This window comes from Oncorhynchus mykiss, chromosome 12 (genome assembly GCF_013265735.2).
Source record: "Oncorhynchus mykiss isolate Arlee chromosome 12, USDA_OmykA_1.1, whole genome shotgun sequence".
NCBI classification, from domain to species: Eukaryota; Metazoa; Chordata; class Actinopteri; order Salmoniformes; family Salmonidae; genus Oncorhynchus; species Oncorhynchus mykiss.
In genome coordinates this window covers 80,618,051-80,643,170 of record NC_048576.1, presented here as the reverse complement: position 1 = coordinate 80,643,170, position 25,120 = coordinate 80,618,051, and the positions used below count along the sequence as shown (strand labels likewise).

Genomic DNA, 25,120 nt, shown 5'->3' with positions numbered 1-25,120 from the left:
TGGCTGCAATAATTAATGTAGGCTAACCTACACTGCATCTCATTACATTTCAGGAGGAGCAAGCTCATGTTCATATGGCCAAATTCAGAAAGGTGCAGCCTTAAAAAAGAAAATGTATATTGATTATTGTAAACCTTAAACTCTTTTGATTTGGCTTAATTGTGTTCATTTTTTAAACATTGTGCTTGTTGAGTTTGTTTTTAATATAAATGTTTTACCTCAGCTTCATCTAGTGCAGATTGCATCTCACTTTTCTGTTTCCACTTGTCTTCTGACTTTCTCTAGTTCATGGACACTCTCTCCACTCTCACCAATTTGCTCCTCTGTATTTTGAAAGCCATACAGTACATGTCAAAAGGCAATCGGGTAATTTCATATTGTAAAACCTTAAGGTTTTTATGTGTTGTGACTATTACGTCATGGATTGTCACGTTTCATGAATTGGGTTTACGTTTTAGGTTTTTATTCTCCCTTTTGAGAGTTTCCAGATGATCCAGAGCTTCTTCAAATGAGCTTTTCATTTTGAAAAGATCTGTGGTTTGTGATCGAGATTCTTTCTGAGCACTTTCCCGCTCCGACTGACTCGTACTTCTTCTTCCAGTCAACTAGAATCTAAAATCATGTAATGAGTATTGTCATTAATACATAAAAAGATAAAATCAAACTTTTATATTACCTTGTCAAAGTTTCTTATCAAGATTAGCAGCCACACTAGTTGATCTCCCCACATCAACCATGAGATCCTCCATTTCACTCTGCAGTCTCTGCTTAGTCTTTTCCAGTGGAAAGTGAGACCGTTTTTCATGATCATGCATAGGGTAACCTATGGCAAACAAGTAGAACATCTATAAAAAGTTGGCAATTACTTGGCATCTTCAAGTTCCTCAGTGTGCTGGATGGCATCAGTCTCATACTTGGTTCTCCACAGAGCTACCTCACTGTTGGCCTTGGACATGCTACGCTGCAGCTCAGCCTTGGACTCCTGTTCTTCCTCAAATTGTTCTCGGAGGAGGTCACAGTCGTGATGTGCTGAATGTAAACTATGGGCCAGGGCATTCTTAGCCTTGATGAAAACAACATACACTGAGTGTACAAAACATTTATTTCCATGAGACTGACCAGGTGAATCCAGGTGAAAACTATGATCCTTTATTGATGTCACTTGTTAAATCCACTTCAATCAGTGTAGAGACAGGTTAAAGAAGGATTTAAGCCTTGAGACACTTGAGACATGGATTGTGTATGTGTGCCATTCAGAGGGTGAATGGGCAAGACAAAATATTTAACTGCCTTTGAACAGGGTATGGTAGTAGGTATCAGGCTGTCCTGAGGGCAAAAGCAGGGGCTGCAACTCAATATTAGGAAGGTGTTCCTAATGTTTGGGATACTCAGTGTAAAGTAGGTCTCGCGTATAAGATTTTCAATGTATTCAATATAGTATGGTAACAATATTAGGAGACCTTTCATTTCCTCATCAAGATGTCTCTTCAGGTCATCATTTTGTGTTGTGAACCCATGCTTGGCTCTTGTCAGTTGTGAAATGAGACCTTCCTTCTCCTCCATTGTCCGATTTAAATTCCCCTACAAGATCAAATTAGAATACGTGTTAAGGTAGTTTTTGTTTGTTTCTCCTCCACGTGTAAAAAGGAAGGATGATTAAAATAACCATTCTCAGGTTGGAGAAGGGCCTTTTGATTACTGATGTCATTGAGATGACGTACATTCTCCTCTCTTGGTCTTTAACTCGATTAGCTGACCCTCGAGAGGCACATTTTTTTTCAAGGTTAATCTGTATTGTAGTAATATTGAGATTTTGTCAAATGAACCATGAAAGCATAGGTGACAATTTGATGCTATTTGTACGTTTTATGATACCTTGGATTTGGCCACAGCTTCCATGTTGCTGACCAAGTCATCTATTTCCATCTTGTATTCACTCTTCTCCAGTTTCTGCTTAACTCTCTGGAGGTTGTCAATTTGTTCTGCCATACTGTCTGTCTGCTTCTTGAGAAGAGCGGCAGCGATGGACTCGTAATGCAAGGTGGACTCCTCCAGGTCTCGACGCAGCTTCTGAAACTCAGCCTCACACTTCTTGTTCCTCTCAATTTGAGAAGCAGTGGCTCCACCAGCCTCTTCAAGCCTCTCACTGATCTCCTCAAGTTCCCTGAGAGATCAGACCTCTGCCTCTCTATCTTGACACAAGCAGAGTGCTCAGACTCCATTTCTTATTCGAGTTCCTCAATACGAACCCTGAGAGAACATACCATTTTAAACCAAAGAAGTTTGAGCAAATAATTTGAAAGATATTTAATGTTTTACTATATTACATTGTGTTCCTTCATCTTCTTTCGAAGCTGGGAGCTCAGTATTAGTTCATCCTCAATTTTGCTTTGCAGCTGGGCTGTTTCAAGTCTTTCCTGCAAAGGGGAAATATATTGAGTATATTTGACCACAACAGAGGAGATATTGCTTATTATTTCAGCAGTTTCTGATTTTACTTAAGTTTTTCATCTGACTGCTGCTTTTCATTCTCCAGATCCATTATGGCTTCATGTGTCAGTTTCACATCACACTCAAGCTTTCTCTTGGCTCTCTCAAGGTCTATGCGAATCGTCTTCTCTTGCTCCAGAGAACCCTCAAGCTATGGTATGAAAACAAGTAGCGATAGAATTAAGTTAAATCATTACAATGCAATCCTTTTTTTCTACTGATAAGGTGTTACTCACAACATCCACTTTTTGTTCAAGCATAGCTTTTGCTTTTGTCAGTGTTGACTGTCCTCCTCTGCCTGGAGATCATCAAGGGTCTGCTGATGTGCCTCTTGGAGGCCTTCTCCTTGGTCAACTTGGAATGTCTCTCATCCTGACCAGATATCTCCTCTGTTAGGTTATTAACCTGCAATGGCATAGTGATGTTAGTAAAATACCTGCAAAGAGGAAGATGGATACTGCAATTTCATATAAAAATGCAAACCTTGTTTTCAGTGGCATGCTTCTCCTTCACTTTGGCCAAGGTGAGCTCTAAGTTATCAATATCTTTCTTCAGCTCAGAGCACTCATCCTCCAGCTTCCTCTTATTGGCAGTCAGCTCAGAATTGATTTTGTCTTCATCATCCAGTCTCTCGGTCAACTCTTCAGTTTGGCTTCAAGCTATTAGTATTTTGCTTTTAATGAAAGCCTCACATCTCTCCTCTGCATCCAAAAGAGTTTCTGAATCCCAGGAAAACCGATTGTCTTTCTAATGGAACACTTCTTAAACACTACACTACACCCGATATGTTTAAAAGCAATGATAGTTCATGTTGACAATTCTAATAGCACTTACAGATTGAACTTGTGACATGAGGTTTTGTTTCTCCACGAACAGAGAAACATCTTCTCCTCCAGTTCCTTTCTCTTGGCCTTTGCCTTTGCCAGGTCTACCTTACATGTGATGAAGTCCTCCTTCATCTTCTCCACCTCCTTTTCACTATCTGCACTCTTCAGAAGGGGCTTGATCTTGAAGTACAGCTTCATCCATGGCTAGTGTTTCACATTCATGAATAAGCGGTGGTTGTATTGCAGAATGAACACACAATCTCTGAAAAAGAGGTAATTGTAATGCCATATTATTGACCAGTTCTAATGCATGTACTTTCTTTTAAAGAAAAGGTTACAAATATTTCAACTGATGGGTTGTCTTAATTCTTTATAGCCAGCTGAGAATTATTTTCTCATGAGGTACACACGGCACAATGCTTGAGTGCCTGTCATCAGCCTGTCACCAGGCCAGTTTTTCATCTCGCAACTCCTCCTCTTCTCAGCAGACCGGCTTTAAATAAGACCTGCAATAACATGGCTTACTGAGACACAGATGCTGTTGATAAACTGTATGTGTATATACAGTGCCCTCTGTAAGTATTGAGACAGTGACACTTTTCTTAGAAGTGTTTAGAAACATATATTTACAGTAAAATTACATTATACATTATTTACCATGTATTTCTATTGGGCACAAAACAATCTGAAACACAACCAAAACAAACAGCAAATGCATCCAACAAATTGTAGAGTCACAAGCTTGATGTAGTCATTGCATGCTAGAAATATGGGACCAAATACTACACTTTTGACTACTTCAATACACATAAGTGAATTTGTCCCAATACTATTGGTCCCCTAGCATGGGGGAGACTGTACAAAAAAGTGCTGTAATTTCAAAATGATTTCAAATCGAGAGTTTTGGAGTGTAGAGCCAAAATAAGAAAATGCTTGACTGTCCCAATAATTATGGAGGGCACTGTATAAACACCATGTGAAAATCAGCAGAGAATAACTGCTATGTGGTTTGCAAACAAGAGCATGTTTATAAAGTAATTGGATCATCACCTTGGTATGTCCAAATTTATATGGTGTGTGTGATCAACATCAATTGATCCAAGAAGCTTCTCTGAAGCTTTCTTGCCATCGATGAACTGTCCTTCTGGGATAGCACTGGCATTCAATATTCTGTATCTGTCAGATTACAGAAGACGCAATGGCAGGCATAAGAGATTACTAAACTACCAAATTAACCTTGTGGTAGTTAAATTATGAGAATAAAGGTTTACCCCTGCTTGAAGTCAGCATATATAATCCCTCTTGGGAACCCCTTCCTGCAGATCCTGATACACTCCAGCACATCGTTACAGCGCAGCTGATGAATAACCAGATGATTATCCACTATACCTGTATTCAATAGAAATTAATGAAAAACATCACACACATGACAATAGCGCCATATTTTTGTCATGTATAGCAGCTTCCTCAATGTCACAAATCAAATGTTTTCAGTGTTTTCCTCTGTAAAGTCCTGTGGTAAGATCTCTTTGTTGGACTTCTAACAAGAATAGTTATCTGTCAGCAGAGCAGTACCTGGTGTCTTTAGTTCATTAGGAATCAGGCAACAGCGTGAGGGTGATTGCTCCTCAAGGTGGTCTTTAACTTGCCAAGATTTTCCTGTGGAGAAGAGTATTGTCATTAGTATTACACATCTCCTTAGATGTTAGTTGATATAAATGTCACACGAGTTGAATATACTGATTAGGTATTAATGTACCCTGAAAACAGCAGAGACCGTCTGGAAAGAGCCACCTTTCTGCTTCTTCCCTCCTTTCTTTTTCTCACCACGACCAGCATCTTCATAAAGAAGAGACATTTACTGTACCAACAAATGACAATCAATGTAGAATTTACTCATTACCATCCCACTGGGCACACACTGATTGTAATCAATGTTATTTCTATGTCATTTCAATGAAATGAAGTTGAACCGACGTGGAATAGCTGTTGAATTTACATCTGTGCCCAGTGGGATATGACGTGCGTACTACCTGCATCACCAGCCGCAAAGGAGGCATACACCAAAGCCAGCAGTTTCACTGGTGACTTCTGGTACAGCTGCACAACATATTCATTCAACGGGTCCTTGTTCTTGTCCAGCCAGCCAGTGAAACTGTAGTCCACAGTACCAGCATAGTGCACCAGGGTGAAGTGGGCCTCAGGTTTGCCTTTGACAATCTTTGGCTTTTGGAAGGCTTGGTTCTTTCCAAGATGCTGGTGGTACAGTTTGTTCTTGAAAGAAGTGTCTGAAGACTTGGGGAACATACACTCCTCTTCAAGGATGGAGGAGATGCCCAATGGCTGTTGATGAAATCATTCTTACTTGAAGTATAGGTATTGATAAAAAATTACATTTTCAAATGACAAAGTGGGTTTTTAACATTTTATTATACCTTCTCAATAAGCTCAATGCAGGCAGCCAAGTCCATACCAAAGTCAATGAACTCCCAGTCTTTTCCTTCCTTCTTGTATTCCTCTTGTTCCAACACAAACATGGTGTGGTTAAAAAACTGTTGCAGTTTCTCATTAGTGAAGTTAATACAGAGCTGCTCCAAGCTGTTGTACTGAGTTACAACAATCAAACCATTTATATGGTTGTTCACCACTGAAGATGGCAGTCTAAACATAGCTGTATTTAAGGTTGCTTAATGATGTTCTAAATACATTTTAGAAAGATAAGTATAAAGAAATTAACTTACATCAAAGATTTCAAACCCAGTGATGACCAACACTCCTATATAGAATTGTCTTGCCTGCTTCGTATCGAGCATTTCCTTTATTCTGATGATCATCCATAAGAACATCTTCTCATTGATGGACTTTGTAAGACTTCCCTTCACTTGAACTAAGGGCCTATCCTGAACCATGAAAAACAGCCCTAGACCATTGTTCTTCCTCCACCAAACTTTACAGTTGGCAATATGCATCCCCTGACATCAACCAAACCCAGATTAGTCCGTCGGACTGCCAGATGGTGAAGCGTGATTCATCACTCCAGAGAACAGGCTTCCACTGCTCCAGAGTCCAATGGTGGCGAGCTTTACACCATTCCAGCCGATGCTTGGTATTGCGCATGGTGATCTTAGGCTTGTCTATGGCTACTCGGGCCTGGAAACCCATTTCATGAAGCTAGTGACAAACCGTTATTGTGCTGTAATTACTCGCAGAGGCAGTTTGGAACTCGGTAGTGAGTGTTGCAACCGAGGACAGACAATTTTTACTTGCTTCAGCACTTGGCGGTCCCTTTCTTTGTGGCCTACCACTTTACGGTAGTTGCTCTTAGACTTTTCCACTTCACAATAACAGCACTTACAGTTAACCAGAGCAGCTCTAGCAGGGCAGACATTTTACAAACTGACTTGTTAGAAAGGTGGCATCCTATCTTCAGTAAGGCCGATCTACTGCCAATGCAGTCTATGGAGATTGCATGGCTGTGTGCTTGAATTTTTATACACCTGTTAGCACCGGGTGTGGCTGAGATAGACGAATCCACTCATTTGAAGGGGTCCACATACTTTTGTATGTTTAGTGTAATTCACATTTCAAACAAACTCAAATTAACATCCTGCATCCGTAGTCAAACAATTGCTTAAGCTATGACATAAGCTTTCATATTTAGTGGATGTACGTCATAAATTGCAAGGTTACCAGTTTTGAAATCAAAGGGCCTGTAAGGGTTGTCTAGCTGGTTTTCAGATGAACACATTATGGTATCAAGCTTCTAGATGTCCATATCCAAGGTTGCTGAGATACATTAACGGAACATTTAGAATACGCATGGGGAGTCTCACGGTGCTAAGTAAGGAGTACGAAGGGCGGACTGATGAGTGACAGTTTGAAAACACAAAACAGCATTTTATTTTATTTTAAGATGGTCTTTTGGTGTCAATTATAAAGAGCCAGACCCATTACTTGATGAGTTTGACCTTAGGTCCTTGTGGAGAAATATGACCATGCTTATGTCTCGGGGGTGCTCCTGCTAACTAGTTCACAGCATTCTGCTAAGGCCAGAGGGCAGGGATGCACAACTCCAGTCACAGAGGGCTGTAGTGTGTGATGGTTTTCGTCCTCGTCTTTTGATCATAGACTATTTTATATCTGGGCGGAGAGAGAATTGTTCATCCCTTCCATAGACGTTCTATTAAATCAAGCCGGCTTAGGCCTAAAATGTGAACACTGATTTAAGAAAGGATACACATTTTTATATTTAACCAGGCCAGTCAGTTAAAAACAAATTCTTATTTACAATGACAGCCTACCGAGGAATAGTGGGTTAACTGCCTTGTTCAAGGGGCAGAGCAACAGATTTTTACCTTGTCCACTCGGAGATTTGATCCAGCAACCTTTGGCCCACACTCTAACCACTAGGCAAATTGATGTCAATGATGTTTATGTAGCATATCATTTTCTAATATAAAATCAAATGAACAGAAACCTTGAGTGCTTTGTGTTATGTCCTGTATTAAGACCCTGCAGCTGTCATTTAGTGCTGCTAAACACCTGTCTGAACTGAGTGTCCAGGTCCTCAAATACAGAGCATCCCCATCATGTCCCCCCCCCCCCCCCCCCCCCCCCATTGCCTTTGAGTGTTTATCATCACACTTGCTTCCTCAGCCTGTGTCAATGTGACCCAGAGTGAAAGTCTCACAGCAGTAATTAACTGACCCATCCTCAACAGGGTCAGGGACAGCCACAAATGTCACATAAATGACGGCTGCTGCCAATTAGTGGAACAGAATGTGATGAGGGCTGTTCAAAACCAAGCTTTCAATAATCCACGCGGTACCTTGTACCTACAATGCTCACAAAATGTTGCGGCATCATCATCTGTGCGTTAGTGAGGTACTTCAGAGTTTCCTCTTGCTCATTCCTTATAGGTGCACTGTGCAGCTGTTTACTTCTCATTTCCATTTCTCTGTGTTTAAAAAAAAGAATACGGCTTAGAATTACATATTTTATGCTATAACACAATATAGGATCCTGATTCAAATGTAATTATAGGATGTGTATGGTTATTACCTTATCATAATCCAACAAAACCCATTTGTTGCAGGGATGTGAAGTAGTGTTGTATTGTTTGTGTTCAACTGCAGAGAAGGAGAAGCATCCGTGTAACAGGAAGATACTGTTTGTGTACACTGAACTGGCCAGTTGACCAACCACCAGTAAATAGGGCACAAAATTATATTTGTGTTCCTCCACTGCTACATATCATATACATTATAACCTATCTGCAGGTGTTACTGTTGCATTAACTTCCAGGAAGATGTGTGTGCAGCACTAGGTTACATAGCAATGAGCAATACGTTGGTGTGATTACAATAAGCATGATTGCTTGTTGCCTGTCACATTAAAGTATAGCTTGATTATTGAAACTTGATATCCCTTTATTACACGTTCACTCTTTCTCTGTCTCCCACTGTGTAGGGATGTGTGTTGGATGGGCGTGTTGAAGACACAGGAAGTGTCTCCATCTATTGGTCGTTGAACAATACTACAACAATGGAACCAATGCCTGCAGTTAGATATTCATGTGACTGCAAGAGGTTACTGTCACGAGTTCCATCCTTAAGGATCTCATATTAACAGCATGCCTGTCAAATTAACCAGACAGTGTTCCTTGATCTCTATGCTTCACACAATGTTTTTTTCTTCCATTAGTAAGCTCTGAGTTTGGATACTTTAATGAGATGCATTTTTTTATGCATTTTATGATTAGAGTGAGCTGGGGGAGAGGTTCAGGAATTCACACAGTGATTTTGGTATGTACAGTATCTATACGTGGAGAATAAGTGGACAATGTGTTTGCATTCTCAACTTGTCCAAATATCTTTTCATCTTCGAAAGTCATTGTGTATTCATGATCGTTACTGATAAAAGCAGTGGATGACTTTGATGTACTGTAGCTCCTGACAGATGTCTCTTTGATAAATGAGAGATGAGTGGACACCTCTGACATAACCCTGTATGTGGGGAAGCTAATCTCCTGGAGTATGAATGTTTCTCCAATAATGCCTGGCTTTTTAATCAAATGCTTTTGGATTTTATTTTTCAGCACTCTTCCTAGAATCAAGCTGTATGTCTCCTAAAGTCTAGGTCAGTGAGGCCAAACTGTTGTCAGACAGGTATCCCTGGAATCTGTCTGTATTCACTCCGTTGGATTCAGAGCTGTCTCTAACATACACTGGAGAATGGAGATATGTCACGGACGTCATCGTGGAAATGCAGCGTGGTGCAGCGTACATTTTATTTTATTCATGTAAATGTCGCCAACAAAACAAGAAACAAACGTGAAGCTTACTAAGGCAAAAGTGCCACTAACTAAGATAACTACCCACAAAATACAAAGGAAAAAAAGGCTGCCTAAGTATGATTCCCAATCAGAGACAACGATAGACAGCTGTCCCTGATTGAGAACCATACCCGGCCAAAACATAGAAACAGAAAACATAGAAATAAAGAAACTAGAATGCCCACCCTAGTCACACCCTGGCCTACCCAAAATAGAGAATAAAAGCCTCTCTATGGCCAGGGCGTGACACTATGAGACGTTATTTATGGGTACATACTGTGATGGGTTTTCTAGTTTTTCACAACAACCATTCCGCCCAAAATATTACAGCTCAGGTATTAAATGGTATTGTTTTTCTTGGAAGTAGGTTGTTTGTTTAATTTAGCTTTTAAACTATTAAACTATGATTAAACTATGATGCCTTAACATGCCCATATATTTGAAAATAAGATAAAACTAAAATAACTGTTTTTTATAGTCTATGCAATTGGTCACAAGACATATACTGTATTCTATTCTACTGTATTTTAGTCAATGCCACTTCGACATTGCTCAATCTAATATTTATATATTTCTTAATTCTATTCTTTTACTTTTAGCTTTGTGTGTATTGTTGTGTACTGTTAGATACTACTGCACTGTTGGAGCTAGGAACACAAGCATTTCGCTACACCCGCAATAACATCCGCTAAATATGTGTATATGTGACCAATAACATTTTATTTGAAGAGCCCATAATCAAATCTACATTCAGTTAAATGACTTGAAGAAGAGGGTTTTATTCATCAATTCCTAATTATACTTTGGTCTGTGTATGGTTTTTTCATTGCTCAACCTTTATGGTGGTTTGCAACTCAAGACACCTCAATTGGTGGTTCACGAAGCAAAATGTTTGGGAACCCTTGGTCTATGCCAGAAGTGTTACCTCAAATTTATGACACAAAGACAATAGACCAGTATGATACTGCTTTGTAGTATTTAATTCTAGTTTTATAAGTTACATTAATTTGTATTGTATTTCATTTTCTGCTTTTAAGTAGAACATCTTAGCATGGCAGTGAAACTATAGCACAGAGGAATGCTAACATACAGGTGTATGTACAACGGTGTAAGCATGCATGTATCTTTGCAACAATAATAATTGTATACTGGATCTACATTCTGTGTCTGAGTTATTGTAATTCTAAACATGAATTACAGCACTATCAGCAGAAGATGCCCATATCTCTATTCTTCTCCTTTGACGCCAACATCAAGACTCTTAGCTCAAAATGTGTTCACTTGGCATTCTGCTATGTCTGCTTCATCAAGCTCATGTTGCACCTTCCTGAATTTAGCCAAACTGATACTGGTCTGCTCCTCCTGTGGTTCACAGAAAATAGATAGATATGAATAAGTTAGAAGTGGTGAACTGTTGTCCTATTTATCTAATAATACTATGCACAGTTGTGGCCAATAATATATTGTACTCACCGCCTCCTCACTCTGCCTTTGGTAAGCTTTCACCCTCATCTGCAGCTTGTTGTCCAACTCCTGCAGTCTGCCTACATTCTTCTTATCTTCCTCACCCTACAAACCCAGTGTTATTAATTACTCACATATTTTATCATGATTCTGTAAAAGTCAGGAATAAACAACCTAACATATTTTATCTGATATGTGAACTCCTTGACTTTTCTCTCATATTTTCGCACACCCTTCATGGCTTCCGCCCCACGTTTCTGCTCTGAATCTGTTCATTCTCCAGCTCTCTAACCTTGAGTGTAAATCATGTATTACAAAAGAATCACAAACTAAGAGAGTGTGAACTGGAAATAAAACTTTTATCTTTATCCTTACTCTGGTCTCTAGTTTCTGGAGCTCTTTTTTTCCACATTTCGGGGCTAACTGCTCAGCCTCATCCAGACGCTGCTGAAAGTCTTTAACAGAGACCTCCAGGTTCTTCTTCATCCTTCTTCAGCTCCTCAGCCATCATGGCAGCCTATCGATACAGAATTTGAAATCGATCAAGACATTGTTTAAGCAGACTTCATTTGGGCTGAGATTTACACTGAGTTCGGACTTACATCTATTATAGCCCTTTTAGTTTTCTCCTCTGCATTTCTTGCTTCTTGGACTGCATCTTCCACCTCTGATTGCAGCTGAGTTACGTCAGACTCCATCTTCTTTTTTGTGCTGATGAGACCAGTGTTCTAAGGTAACACAATAAGTTAAATTGATACATTTCACTTAAGGCCAACGTTCTGAATTGTTTATGGGGCCTCACCTGAGAGTGCAACAGGTGCATCCTCTCGCTCACGTCGACCAGCTCCTGCTCGGCCAGTTTACGGCACCTCTCTGACTGCTCTAGTGTTGCCCTCATCTCCTCAATCTTTGCCATCATCAGTTTATTGCGGCGTTCTACAATGGCCAGCTGCTCCTTCAAGTCCTCCTGCCTATGGAGGGCATTATCCAAATGGACCTGAGTGTCCTGAAACAGAAAGGTCATGAATAAGTCCAATACCCACTGACTAGAACTTTGATAGAGATGGTGAGTGTCGTGGTTGAAAGAAAATGGGTTTCTGGAATCAAACACTAACTTTGAGCTGGCCCTGGATGTTTCTGAGCTGCTTGGTAGCATCAGCTGCTTGGTGGTTGGCATGGCCCAGTCCATCCTTATCACGTATGTACTGTTGCACATGCTGTCCATGCTCTTACAGTAAGTAACCATGCTCTTACAGTAAGTAAGATGCTCTTATAGTAAGTAACCAGTGTATCCAACCTGGACTCAGGGGTAGACGTAACATAGTAAATGTAAATGTTATGTTTCGTATGGTATGTATTAATTTGCAGATGTCCATCATCCATTTCTATGATATGTCACAAATTGTGTTATGTTACGAATTTACAAATTCCAATTTTATGTGGCTAATGTTAGCTAGGCTATGATTTAAGGTTTGGGTTAGGAGTTAGGTTAAAGTTAGGGTTAGCTATCAGCTAAGTAGTTGCAAAGTAGCTACCCACCCACACAACCTACGGATTGCTAGACGTTCGCATTATACACCCAACCTACTTTTGTTTTTTGCATTAAGCAACCTTCTGTCTTATATAACCATGCCAAACGTAACATATCATACTAATTTGAACTTCCTGGATTTACGTTTACTATGTTACCGCTAGTCTATGAGACCAAGCTGGTGTATAGTGAATGGGTTTCTTTTGTATGTTGAATATCAACATGGTCAACATCTGATGAACCTACCTTGCTGTTGAGAACACTTCCACGTTGCAGGCCAAGTCATCAATTCCCATCTTATATTCACTTTTCTCCTTCTCCAGTTTCTGCTTAACTCTCTGGAGGTTGTCCATTTGTTCTCCCAGTTCTGCCACGCTGTTTGCCTGCTTCTTGCGGAGAGCAGCAGTGATTGACTCATTCTGCAGGGTTCGAGATCACGACGCAGCCTCTGAAACTCACTTTCACGCTTCTTGTTTGCATCAATTTGGGAAGCAGTGGCTCCACCAGCTTCTTCCAGTCTCTGACTGATCTCCTCAAGTTCCCTGGAGAGATCAGACCTCTGCTTCTCTATCTTGACCCGAGCAGAGCGCTCAGCTTTGATTTCCTCGTCGAGTTCCTCAATGCGAGCCTGTGGTAAAGAAAATTATTCCATCAAAATGTTGGCAAAAGTTACAATGTATGCATTTAATTTATTTTCACAAACTACATACCCGAAACTCCTTTATTTTCTTCTGAAGTTGAGAACTCAATATTTGTTCATCCTCAATTTTACCTTGCAGGTAACTGAACTCTAAATCCTTCCTGAAAACATTTGAGAATTCATTGAATGGAAATTAGTTGATGCTCCATTGTTTGTGCTGCTTCTATCACTTTCAACTGTTGCTCTATCAAAATGTGAATCAAGAGGTTTTAATCTCCATAAACTCCATAAACTCAATGATAATTTCTAACTTACTTTTTAAATCTTTCATCCATTTGTTGTCTTTCATTCTCCAGGTCCATAACATTTTCCTGGGACAGCTTGAGATCTCCCTCAAGTTTTCTTTTGGCTCTTTCCAAATCCGCATGCACCTTCTTCTCCTGCTCTAGAGATCCCTCAAGCTGGAAGGAGACCATAGTCCAGAACAATCGAAATCTTGAAAGAATACGTCACTTGATGCTTACATTATCAACCTGTTGCTCCAGCTTCACCTTTGTCTTAGTCAGAGTGTTGACTGTGTCCTCATCTGCCTGGAGATCATCCAGGGTCTGCTGGTGCACCTCTTGCAATGCCTTGATCTCCTTTGAAGACTTCAGAACATGTTCTTCTAATGTGGTCAACTCTTCTGTCAAATGTTTCACCTGTGTTAAAAAATGCACAGTTACCCTGCATTCACTGTGGTTATGAGATTTAAAGTCATGAGCTGATGTGCTTATCAGATGCCCTGACCGTATTTTCTGTGGCATATTTCTCCTTCTCAACCTCGGCAATAGTGAGCTCCAGATCGTCTATATCCCTTTTGAGCTCGTAGCACTCATCCTCCAGTTTCCTCTTCCTGGCAGTGACCTCTGCATTGATCTCCTCCTCTTACTCAATTCTTTCAGAGACCTCCTTGGTTTTTGCCTCTAGATGGATCTTGCTCTTGAGCAACCCCTCACATCTCTCCTCTGCATCAGCACACCGTTACAGCGCAGCTGATGCAAAACAAGGAAGTGTTCCATTGACCCTACATGGAAAGGCAGAATTCTGTCAGGTCAGGCAGCCTTGAGAGCAAACAACCCACATTACATGTTTCAAACCTTTACATACCTGGTGTTTTGGTCTCGTTTGGGATGATGCATCTCACAAAATGGGGATGTGTGGACCTCAGGTTAGACATTAGCTTGTTGAGATTTTCCTGAGAGAAGGTTATGAAATGATAAAAAATAATGAACAAGAAAAACAATGCTCACTGAATTGTGCATGGAAATGTTCTGGAGTCTACATACGATCATTAGATGGATATACTTGTTCATAGGAGTAGGAGGAAACAGTTTTACCCTGAAAAGTGCAGAGACAGTCTGGAAAGAGGACCCCTTCTTTTTTGCTCCTCTTTGGTTTCTATCAGCTACAGAAAGAGAGACATAAAACAATTATATTTCAACTCAAGGTCATTTTTCACTGATGTCTTATAATGCTGATGTAAACTCACCATCAACTAAGACAAACCGTACAAACAACTGAGACAATAGTTTCAGGGCAGCTTTTTGGTACAGTTTACCACAGTGTCATTCAGTGGGTCCTTGTTCTTCTCCAGCCAGCCACCGATGTTGTAGTCCACAGTGCCAGCGTAGTGCACCAGGGTGAAGTGGGCCTCTGCCTTGGCTTTGGCAGACTTGGGCTTCTGGAAGTTGCTGTTCTTTCCAAGATGCTGGTCGTAGAATTTGTTCTTGAAGGAGCAGTCTGTTGCCTTTGGAAACATGCATTCTTCTTCAAGGATGGAGAAAAAACCCATTGGCTGTGGAAGATTTAGTGTAACGGGTTTAGAAGAACCAAGGTATAGAAGTTCATTGTTTTGATCATGTCTGTCTACTAAATTTCAATATTTTGCTTGTAACCTTTTGAATTACTGTCAATAAACAGATGTTTTTCAACTCTGTCCTGTTGATCCTAACTTAGTGAATCCATTAACAGTTAGACTGTAAAGAGTGACTTAAAGAAAGGCTGAAAAGGTCACAATACCTTCTCAATAAACTCAATGCAGGCAGCCAAGTCCATACCAAAGTCAATGAACTCCCAATCTATTCCTTCCTTCTTGTATTCCTCTTGTTCCAACACAAACATGTGGTGATTGAAGTCAGTTTGTAGATCCCAAGTTTCTCCTCTGCATTGAAGCCTAGGATATCAATGGCACTCTATTGGGACAGATATTGGAGCTCAGTCAAACACATAGAAACATTTAATCAGTCCCTAAGACAATCTTATACAGTACAGTTGAGGGCTTTCTATTATGTTTTCAATGTAGTTCTTTTCCAAGCTGTGTGGGTAATATAAAGATATGGATATAAGGTATAGGTGGACTAACATCTGTGGCCATGAGCTCTTCTGTGTCATTGATGCTCTGCACCGTTATTTCCCCCTGACTGATGAAAGGGTAGTCATATGGGCTGGTGGTGATGAGCAGCATCTCTGGTCAACATGATAGAGAAGGTGTATATTTACCATTAGGGGTTTGATTGGTGTTGGAGGCTGAACTTACAGTACACAGCACATTTTCCAGATTGCATATTCCAGCCCTCTTTTTAGATGCAAAACGTTTAAAGGGTCAATCTGCAATTCAAACAACAAAGTGGTTAACCTACCACTGTTTTTGGTAAACAGTTGAGGGATGGGGCTGGGGAAATATAACCACTCTCAAATTCATGGACAGACCTATGGATGTGGGGACTGACTCGGCTATACAGTTTTTTATTTACAATTACATTGTTTTACTCCATTGCTTGTAAACAATCTTATATTTTGGGTTCTGATGGGGAACGACAGTTGACCTAGCTCATGAGGCATTTATTCTTCAAGAATCAATGGGTATATATCATTAATTTAAAAGTACACAAATGGATGTAGCAATCACAGATTGCCCACTTAAAGTAACCAATAACCTTGCAGTCCAAAACTACAATTACTGTGTATGGCTTTACATAGATCCACCAGCTAGAATTACTCAACTTGCCAATTAACTCAGGCTTCTTATTGGACATGATAACTCCTTTCTGCTAGGAGCCGAAACGTTACCCTGGTTTGTCCAATAGGTCTAAAAGAGGAAATCATAGAAATCAAGGGACATCTTGTTCCAATCCAGAGCAATGGCCTTGTATTTGCAAAGAAAATAGGCAAGCAAACTCACAAGTCTCAATATCAACTGAGGACAGCTTCCCGTTTGTTCCAAAGTGGATGCGGATGAATTTTCCCTGTATGTTTTCCAAATATTAAATTGGTTTTTAAATTGTCACATTTCAGCTAAGGTGACTGGTTTATGAATGCATGCTTGGCTATATGTTAACCCTATATGCTCATACTGTGTGTTGATCAAACACACTCACAAAGCGAGAGGAGTTGTCGTTCCTCACTGTCTTGGCATTCCCAAAAGCCTCCAGCAGAGGGCTGGCCTGGATGATTTGATCCTCCAGGGTTCCCTTTGAGAATAAAAGTGTTGGCAAGTATGAGTAAATACACTTTACAGTAAATGAAATAGAAATTACTTTTGCAACAGAAAATGCAAGAGGGAACTATATACATATTATGTTAATGTAACATGAGTATGGATAGAACCTGAATTTTTCCATTGATTTCCTTCTTCTTATCACTTCCTCCAGCCATTGCGATTGTGGCAAAATACTGGATGACTCACTTGGTGTTTACAGTCTTCCCTGCACCAGATTCTCCACTGTCAAAATCAAGATTGAACAACACAATTGAGTGTAATAATGTAAACTTTCATAGTAAATCCAGTTCTTTACAGAGGCAGACAATTAGTAACAGCATGTGCAACAGTACATACGTGATAAGGATGGACTGGTTTTCACGATCTGTTGAAAGATAAAACCAGTGGTGGAAAAACTACCCCATTTTCATACTTGAGTAAAAGTAAAGATACCTTAATAGAAAATGACTCAAGTAAAAGCGAAAGTCACCCAGTAAAATCTACTTGAGTAAAAGTCCAAAAGTATTTTGTTTTTTAAAATATACTTAAGTATCAAAAGTAAAAGTAATTGCTAAAATATACTTAAGTATCAAAAGTCAAAGTATAAATCATTTTCAAATTCCTTATATCAAGAAAACCAGACGGCACGATTTTCTTGTTTTTAAAATGTATGGATAGCCAGAAATAATTTACAAACAAAGCATTTGTGTTTAGTGAGTCCGCCAGATCAGATGCAGCAATGATGACTAGGGATTTTCTCTTTAAGTGAGTGAATTATACAATTTTCATTTCCTACTAAGCATTCAAAATGTAATGAGTACTTTTGGGTGTCAGGTCAAATGTATGGAATAGAAAGTACATTATTTTCTTTAGGAATGTAGTGGAGTAAAAGTAGAAGTTGTCAAAAATAGAAATAGTAAAGTACACCCCCAAAAAACTACTTAAGTAGTACTTTCAAGTATTTTTACTTAAGAACTTTACACCACTGGATAAAATTGCCACAATATGATACATCATGAAATTAAGATTATACCTGTTAGCATAAACTGATAGGCATTATCAGAGATGGAGAAAATGTGGGGTGGGACCTCCTTGCACTTCTTGCACCGATAGCCTGCCACCTCCTCTGGGTTGTAGACCGGGAGCCACTTATAGGGGTTCACAGTCACACAGGACAGCCCAGAGTAGGTCTGCAATAGGGGAACAACTCAGGTTATGTCATTCATGACTTGATCTGATTGAACCCATTAAACTAGTTGGTAGATGTTTGATTGACAATGCAATTAGAAGATGTACGTATGACTGAGTTGAAATGTAATCTGATCTGTGTCTGCTTACATAGATCATCCAGGCAGCGTAGTGCTCTTTGAGGTTGTACAGTACGGCTGGCTCATGGAGATGGTTCAACGTGGCCATGTCCTCGATCTTGGCAAAATTAGGAGGGTTCATAGGGCTGATGTCATCCGGATTCACTGTGACAACTTGCAACATGATCAAATAAAGGAGAGGGCAGTTAGGGGAGGCAAGTTTCCATTCAAATAACAAACCAGTTGCATTCTAGAATAACAACGGGATGAAACTGCATCGAAATCATTCCACGGTGGCATAATTAACTTTTTTATTTAGCATCCAAAAGGCTTAGAAATGACATGTACTCTGAATTTCAGTCACTCTCACATAGTAAGTTAAATATATCATGCTTTCCCACTGGGCAAACACTGGTTGAATGTTGTTTCCACGTCATTTCAACAACAAAAATTGTATGTGATGACGTTGAATCAATGTGGAAAACTGATTGGATTTGAAAAAAGACATCAACGTAAGTGAATATTGTCTTCTCTTAACCCAACTGTTAACCATGGTGGAATGTTTTGTTGAACATCACTTTGAATTCATGTTAGCTGACAACTCAACCAAATGTAAATGAAAACTAGACGTTAAACTGACGTCTGTGCCCAGTGGGTTAGAACATAGCTATATGGTCAGATGTCCTAGACCATTTCATATGTACTCACCCTCCCATCCTCAGTCTCCACTATGACCGTGGAGATGTCTTGGCTCTTGATTTTGCCTTTCACATACTCCATCTTTAGATCTGCCACAAAGCAGGCCGTTTTGGCATCAAATGTCTTGACCTGTGCCGCAATCCTCTCCCGCTCCGGCTTGCGGAGGTACGAGGCAGTCTATATTCCTTGAGAAGATCCAATAAACATCAAAGGCCTAAGTATATGATTTGGTCTATTCTTACCTGAGTGTTGCAGTTACGAAATCTATGATCACAGTAGGACAACCCCTGGAGTTTCAGAAAAGTGACAAAGACTGTATGGATGCAACCTCTATTTTTGTTAAATGTTTGCTGTCTCAACAGTACGCCAAAGACATACCTCCAATGCCCTGCTGTCATCGCACTAACAATACTTTTTATAAGGGATGGCTTGTTTTTTTTCTATTTGCTTGACAGCTTCTCTGTATTTGTATAAAAATCTAATCTGGCTCATATGCCACCATGGAAAAGTAAAGTATGTCCATTTTGTATTTTTAACTGTCTATCTATAGCTGTATTGTGTCACATTTAAATGTTTTCAATTGTAACCCTGCAGCCTGTCCATTAAAAAGCAATGATGGATAAGGATGGCAGTTTAGAGGGCTTGGGTTCAGACACGACATTCCTCATTTTCTGGGATCAGGGAAGATTAGGTTTGTTAGGGCATTGCTCAGATTCTGGCATTGGGCGACTGGGATCACGGTCATTTAGGGCTCACTGGGAGGGCATGGCCCGATACGGGCTGGGGTTGACAGGTGTCAGTTAGCACGTTCCAGACAGACAGAGACATGTCCGTCTGCTGTGTATTCCATTGTCATTCAAAGACCTGAGACGAAGAGATGTCATCAAAAACCTTTTCAGTTTTGCTTTCAATTGACCTAATGCTAAACTGAGGTAATGTTGCTATATGAGATTGGATTGAGTCACAGTGAACAATACATAAATGTGCAATAAAAACGAAACATACTGACACAGCATATTTAACACAGGAATGAACAAAAATGATCTGAACAAAAATGATCTACTAAACTGAATATCAGAGGCCTTTGTCGGCTCTATAATGAAGCACGCTGAAGAAATACAAGAAGTCTGACAATACAAACATCTAAGCTGCTTCCAAATGTGATGATGTTACATGTAGTAAAACGCTTTACAGACGACCTGAATATATCTCATACAAAAGCAGCCCGTGCCTCACCATGGCTTCAAAAAAATCCAGGCCTCCGTTTATGCATATACAGGTGGCATTTCAAGAATGCAATGACAAACAATACAATGCATTCAGAGTGCTGTAGATGTTTTCAATTGGTTTATGTTCCGTTTATTCCTGCGTGTGGCAGTGTGCAAGAGCAATTCTAAATTCTATGAAATAAACATTTTACTGATTCAAATTCAAACTTATTTTGAAAACAAAATTGACAGATATACTGTTGTACATTTTGAGCACAAAATGATCTCTGGTCCAGGGTGTTAGTGCACATTAGTAAAGGAACGGTCACTAACGCCCTGGACCAGAGCTAGCACAACATAGGATCATGCCATCCCATTTAGAGACTAGATCAGGGGTGTCAAACTCATTCCATGGAGGGCCAAGGCTTTTGGTTTTTCCTTTCAATTAAAACCTAGACAACCAGGTATGGGGACATCCTTACTAATTAGTGACCTTAATTCATTGATCAACTACAAGGAAAGAGTGAAAAGCCACAGACACCCGGCCCTCCGTGGAATGAGTTTGGCACCTGTGGACTAGACAGATGCTGCCTCATCATCAGGTAGTTTAGTTTAGACTGTTTGTCTGATATCATGCACTCCATTGGACAAGCTCCTAACCACGCGTCAGTTAGAATGTAAACTGACTGGCATAGAAGTGCTGTGGTCATAATCATGACCCTCCACAGCTCCCTCTAAAACTCATGTGATGTCACATGCAGTCGACAATAGAACTCCAACGCCCGCATTCTTTCTTTCAATTTCCTTTATATCTATTGATTAACTCAGCTGCGCACAATGCTAAACAATTTCTTTAGACTTACACTCTATGCATGATCCTATTCTACCCTATAAACATGTTACAAAGAACATTTATCTGTAAAACGTCAAATGAATGTGTGAACTGTCTCCAAGGAAAGAGTCAGTAGAGTTGTACGGTGTGTGGGCCATTCATTTTCATAAACTATGACAAACTGACACTGCATCAAAGCCAACCTAATTGGTGATTTAATATCCCATGAATGTCATTTGAAGGGCTGGCAACGGTTGTGGGTATAATTGGTCATGGGCAGGCAGTAGGCACTGGCTATGCTGACCTCCACTTTATAGTAAAGTATGTACATTGACTGTGTCAAGGACACTGCGAGATGGTGGGAATTTGAAGTCACAGTGCGAACGAGAGGAAGTAAGGAGACAATCCCCGTCGGTTGGTTCTGTCCGAGACAGACTGATGCCTGCCCAAGGTGGAAAATAGATCTGAGGACGGGTATATCTGCCTTGGATTAGAGGGTCAACGGACAGGAGACCACAAAATAAAGCTGCTGATAACCACTTCTAGTCTGAAAGAACACCCAGTTTTAGGGGGACTGTCTCAGACAAGACATCCACAGGGACAGACACTGATCGTATCATCAAACTTAACTCTCCAGGGCAACAGTGTACATTGAATAAGGCACAAGGGACTCCTGTCCATTTTTGCAAAGAGACGGGCATTTACTGTAGGTTGGACACAACAAATCAAGATATGGAATGGTTCAGTGGGTGAATTCATGAGCATACAATTTAAAATTCTCATAAAGGATGATTTGATACTTTGAGAGCTGAAAGGTGACCTCTTCTCATCTAGAAGAGTATTCTTCCCAGTCATCACAAACCACCAACCAGCCAGGAATGAGTGGAGTGCTTTGCCAAAGAGTGCTGAACAACTGCTGTGCTCTCCCTAGTTCAGGTTAACAAGGAGGAACTCAACAGGTTCTTGCCTAAAATACAGTCATCAGCTGCGTATTCAGTTTGCAAGGATATTGAGAAATAATTTGTATGTATTATAAAACACAAATAAATTATGTGTGTGTGTGTGTGTGTGTGTAACTTCAACAAAAATTATATGTTACTATGAGCCAATCATGCATCTATGGCTATAACCAGAAATAGAGGCTCCGGTGGTTACCATTTATTTGCAGAACAATGCGCCCAGTCAAGACACTGGCCTGGCTGTCATATCAATAGCAACATGATTACAAATCAAGCTGTTAAATGAATTATCTAGGACAGTACTCTTGACAACTAATACGAACAACCTTAAACTCTGACCAGCACGTGTTTGCCACTAGGAACAGGCAATATGGTTGCACAAAGTGAAGCCCTGATAACCTGCATGGTAGCCTACGACTACAAGGGCAGTAAAACATAAATAATAATAAGACAGACAGACATAACTGTAAATCCAAGTTTAATAAATTAAACATTATTTTGGAAATTCAGTTGAAATATGACTAGTACAAATCGAGTAACCAAAGAGTTATTACAGTGCATAAATGTTTCTGGTGTCACTGAGACGAGTCCAGGTATTGGGCCAGACTTAACAGAAGAATTAGTGTAAAGGAAGTAAAGCCGAACTCTAACTGCACAACGACAACGATTCATGTTTTTTTTCCATTAGGAGTGTCCAAGGGTAAACACTGGAAACCTTTAGTTCTTCAGTATTGATTTCCAGGGAATATTTCCCCCCTACATTTTATGGTAGTTACATTTCTTTAGGTACTTAAAATCAAGTATTTCTGGTTGGCTCTCATATTTTTACATCGAAACAATTGTATTTCACATCGATTTAAATAATGGGCAAAGCAGAAAAAGTAAACACTTAAGTGTTGTCCACACCCATTTGCAAACAATCACTTTAAACCATCTTAGACTTAAATATGATATTATAGACCATATTAAATGGTGAACCGCAACAAGGGAATTGTAAGTCGTAGACATCTGAATTCAATGAAAATCTGTAATGCAGATAAATATTCCATGTCATTGACATAACATGGCAGCATTCAGTCCTGCTGGGCCAGAGGCTGCTGGGCCAGAGGCTGCTGGGCCAGAGGCTGCTGGGCCAGAGGCTGCTGGGCCAGAGGCTGCTGACGGTCTCTGAAGGCTGTGAGAGAGGCACATAAGATGTGTTCCCAGACACAGACAGTGCACTTGACCAGTTCTCCTTCATCTCACCTCTTAATTCCCCTTCTTGTACTTCCTCATGTGTGATGCAATGGAAGAGGAGATCTCAGCGCTCCTCTTGTTCTGTCCAAAATACTCTTTGAACTCTCCGTCCGGACCAACCAGGTACATGATGATTGTGTGATCGACCTGCAGTCAAGAATAAAGGAGGTTTCATTTAGATATCAATTCAGCTGCGAAAAGTGGGAATATCTACTTTACAATGAATAAATGAGAGTTCTGAATAAGGGCAGGATCAGACGATGAACTCACAATGTAGTCGTTGTCTTCATCCTTTGGTCCCTGGCTGTAGTAGACTCTGTAGGCTCGAGAGACCTGGTCAATTTGGGCCATTGTCCCAGTCAGGCCAATGAGCTTAGGGGAGAACTCTGGGAATAGAGGACAGAGGGGGAATGTTATTGTTCCACCAATGTGAGTCTAAGCCCCCCTTTTACCATAACATGGAAGCTACAGTAGTTAATGGCTTGTTCTCTTTACCTTTCACATATGTCCCCATGGCCTCAGGTGTGTCCCTGTCAGGATCAATGGTGATGAGGATGGGGGTCAGGTTTGGAAGAGACTGTATCCTGTCTGGGAAACATGGAAAGAGATGATGTTGATCACAACAAATCTCCTGTACATCCCAGAGTTGTAGCATTAACATTATGCTTTGTGACAACATATGAGTGACTGACTGGCTACTCACTCAACCATCTAATTGCCATGACATTAATAAATAATATGGTGCATCATAAAGAGATGATTAAAATAAAAAGACTTTACCTATTTCATCCACCACCTCAATCATTTTCTCGATTTCATCAGGACAGATGTCAGGGCAGTGTGTAAACCCAAAGTAGATAAGGACCCACTGGCTGAGGAAATCCTCACTTTTACAGGGTTTATTATTCTGATCCACAAGAGAGAATGGACCCCCAAGTGCTGGTTTCCCCATTGACTTTGTCCTTTCTCTTTCAATCACTGCAGTGCATGTGTAAAAAAGACAACATAATGTAAAACAGATTGTTACCAACATGTACAGACACTGACGATTTACTCCAGGAGAAGTTCAGTTCGGAACATAAATGAATGTGTGTAAATCCACTGTTGGATGTAGCCTACTGCATGATGGTGAGTATGCTAAGAGGTGAAATGTCCTTACATTCTTCTTTTTCCTTCTTGAAATATTTCATCCCGGCAAGGAGAACACCCCCGAATGCAAATGTTATTGCTAATGATTTCCAAGTCACTGGCTGCAGAGGATAGATGAATGGAGACAGGCAAGCACACAAGATTAAAGACAAAGCAAAAGGCACAGTGCTTTATTTTATCCATAGACATTAAAACCAGGTTTTATCAGGTGCCCAGCCACAGTTGTGTACATATCACTCAGAAAATAATTGGTACGTTTAAATACCCCTGTCTTTTTGGTTTTATCACCAGAAGGGGGCGGTGGAGGTAAAGACGAGAATGATCTTGAGTCGTAACACTGTGATGTCCGGAACGTCCAACTCCCGCATAGATTTACCTGTGCAGTGCATGAGTACACACAATATGTTAACATGGTAGATAGGTACAAGGATATCTGCCTTCAAGCTGTTAGTCATTCCGCGCTTCAAACGGTGAACACGTTTGATCCTAGTCTGAGTGTTGTAAGCCATGTATGACCTACCAGACGGTGGACTGTCCGTGGTGAGAGATCTATGTACGGAGAGCCAGTCTTTCTCGATAAAGCGCGTGTAAAGCTGCAGATTGTGCTCACGCTTTGGTGCGAAATCATACGGTTTAACAGTCGACAACTCAAAGTCTGATACGATATTAGGCCCAACGCCATGATGTTGAGCTAGTTTGTCAAGATCTCAATGCGGAAGTGGTGGCAGAATTTTACACAACGTGAATCATGAAAGTAAAAACGCATTCAAATTCCTGATCTTGGATCAGTATACCTTTAACAACGATTCTCATTGACCGAGTGGCTCGCAATATACACGTTTTAAGCTGACTCTGGACCTGCCGGCGAACACAGTTATTTCTGTCTGTTAGAACCGGAAATTACGCACCTGAAGTCCTTTTTTT

At 40.3% G+C, this 25,120-nt stretch overlaps 1 protein-coding gene and 2 pseudogenes across 1 annotated transcript; all 3 read right to left on the bottom strand.

Moving 5' to 3' along the window:
• Positions 1–36: 36 nt before the first annotated feature.
• On the bottom strand, positions 37–8,270 carry LOC110538987 (annotated as a pseudogene).
• A 2,095-nt stretch (positions 8,271–10,365) lies between these two features.
• Positions 10,366–18,792, bottom strand: LOC110538576 (annotated as a pseudogene).
• A 3,480-nt stretch (positions 18,793–22,272) lies between these two features.
• On the bottom strand, positions 22,273–25,101 carry LOC110538575 (protein SCO1 homolog, mitochondrial). The gene is made up of 7 exons (XM_021625472.2): positions 24,717–25,101; positions 24,462–24,572; positions 24,207–24,297; positions 23,828–24,025; positions 23,543–23,635; positions 23,318–23,433; positions 22,273–23,194 (listed from the first exon to the last, which is right to left on the bottom strand). Exons 1-7 carry the CDS (start codon positions 24,876–24,878, stop codon positions 23,060–23,062), a joined length of 906 nt encoding a protein of 301 aa, XP_021481147.2. The 5' UTR covers positions 24,879–25,101; the 3' UTR covers positions 22,273–23,059.
• Positions 25,102–25,120: the final 19 nt, after the last annotated feature.

Bases quoted from the DNA above. Each gene is read 5' to 3' on its own strand.
- LOC110538575 (XM_021625472.2), bottom strand. From the start codon at position 24,878: ATGGCGTTGGGCCTAATATCGTATCAGACTTTGAGTTGTCGACTGTTA. The intron at 23,636-23,827 runs GTAAAGTCTTTT...CATGTTTCCCAG, and splicing joins TGAGGTGGTGGATGAAATAG to ACAGGATACAGTCTCTTCCA. The intron at 23,434-23,542 runs GTAAAGAGAACA...CTCTATTCCCAG, and splicing joins CATGGGGACATATGTGAAAG to AGTTCTCCCCTAAGCTCATT.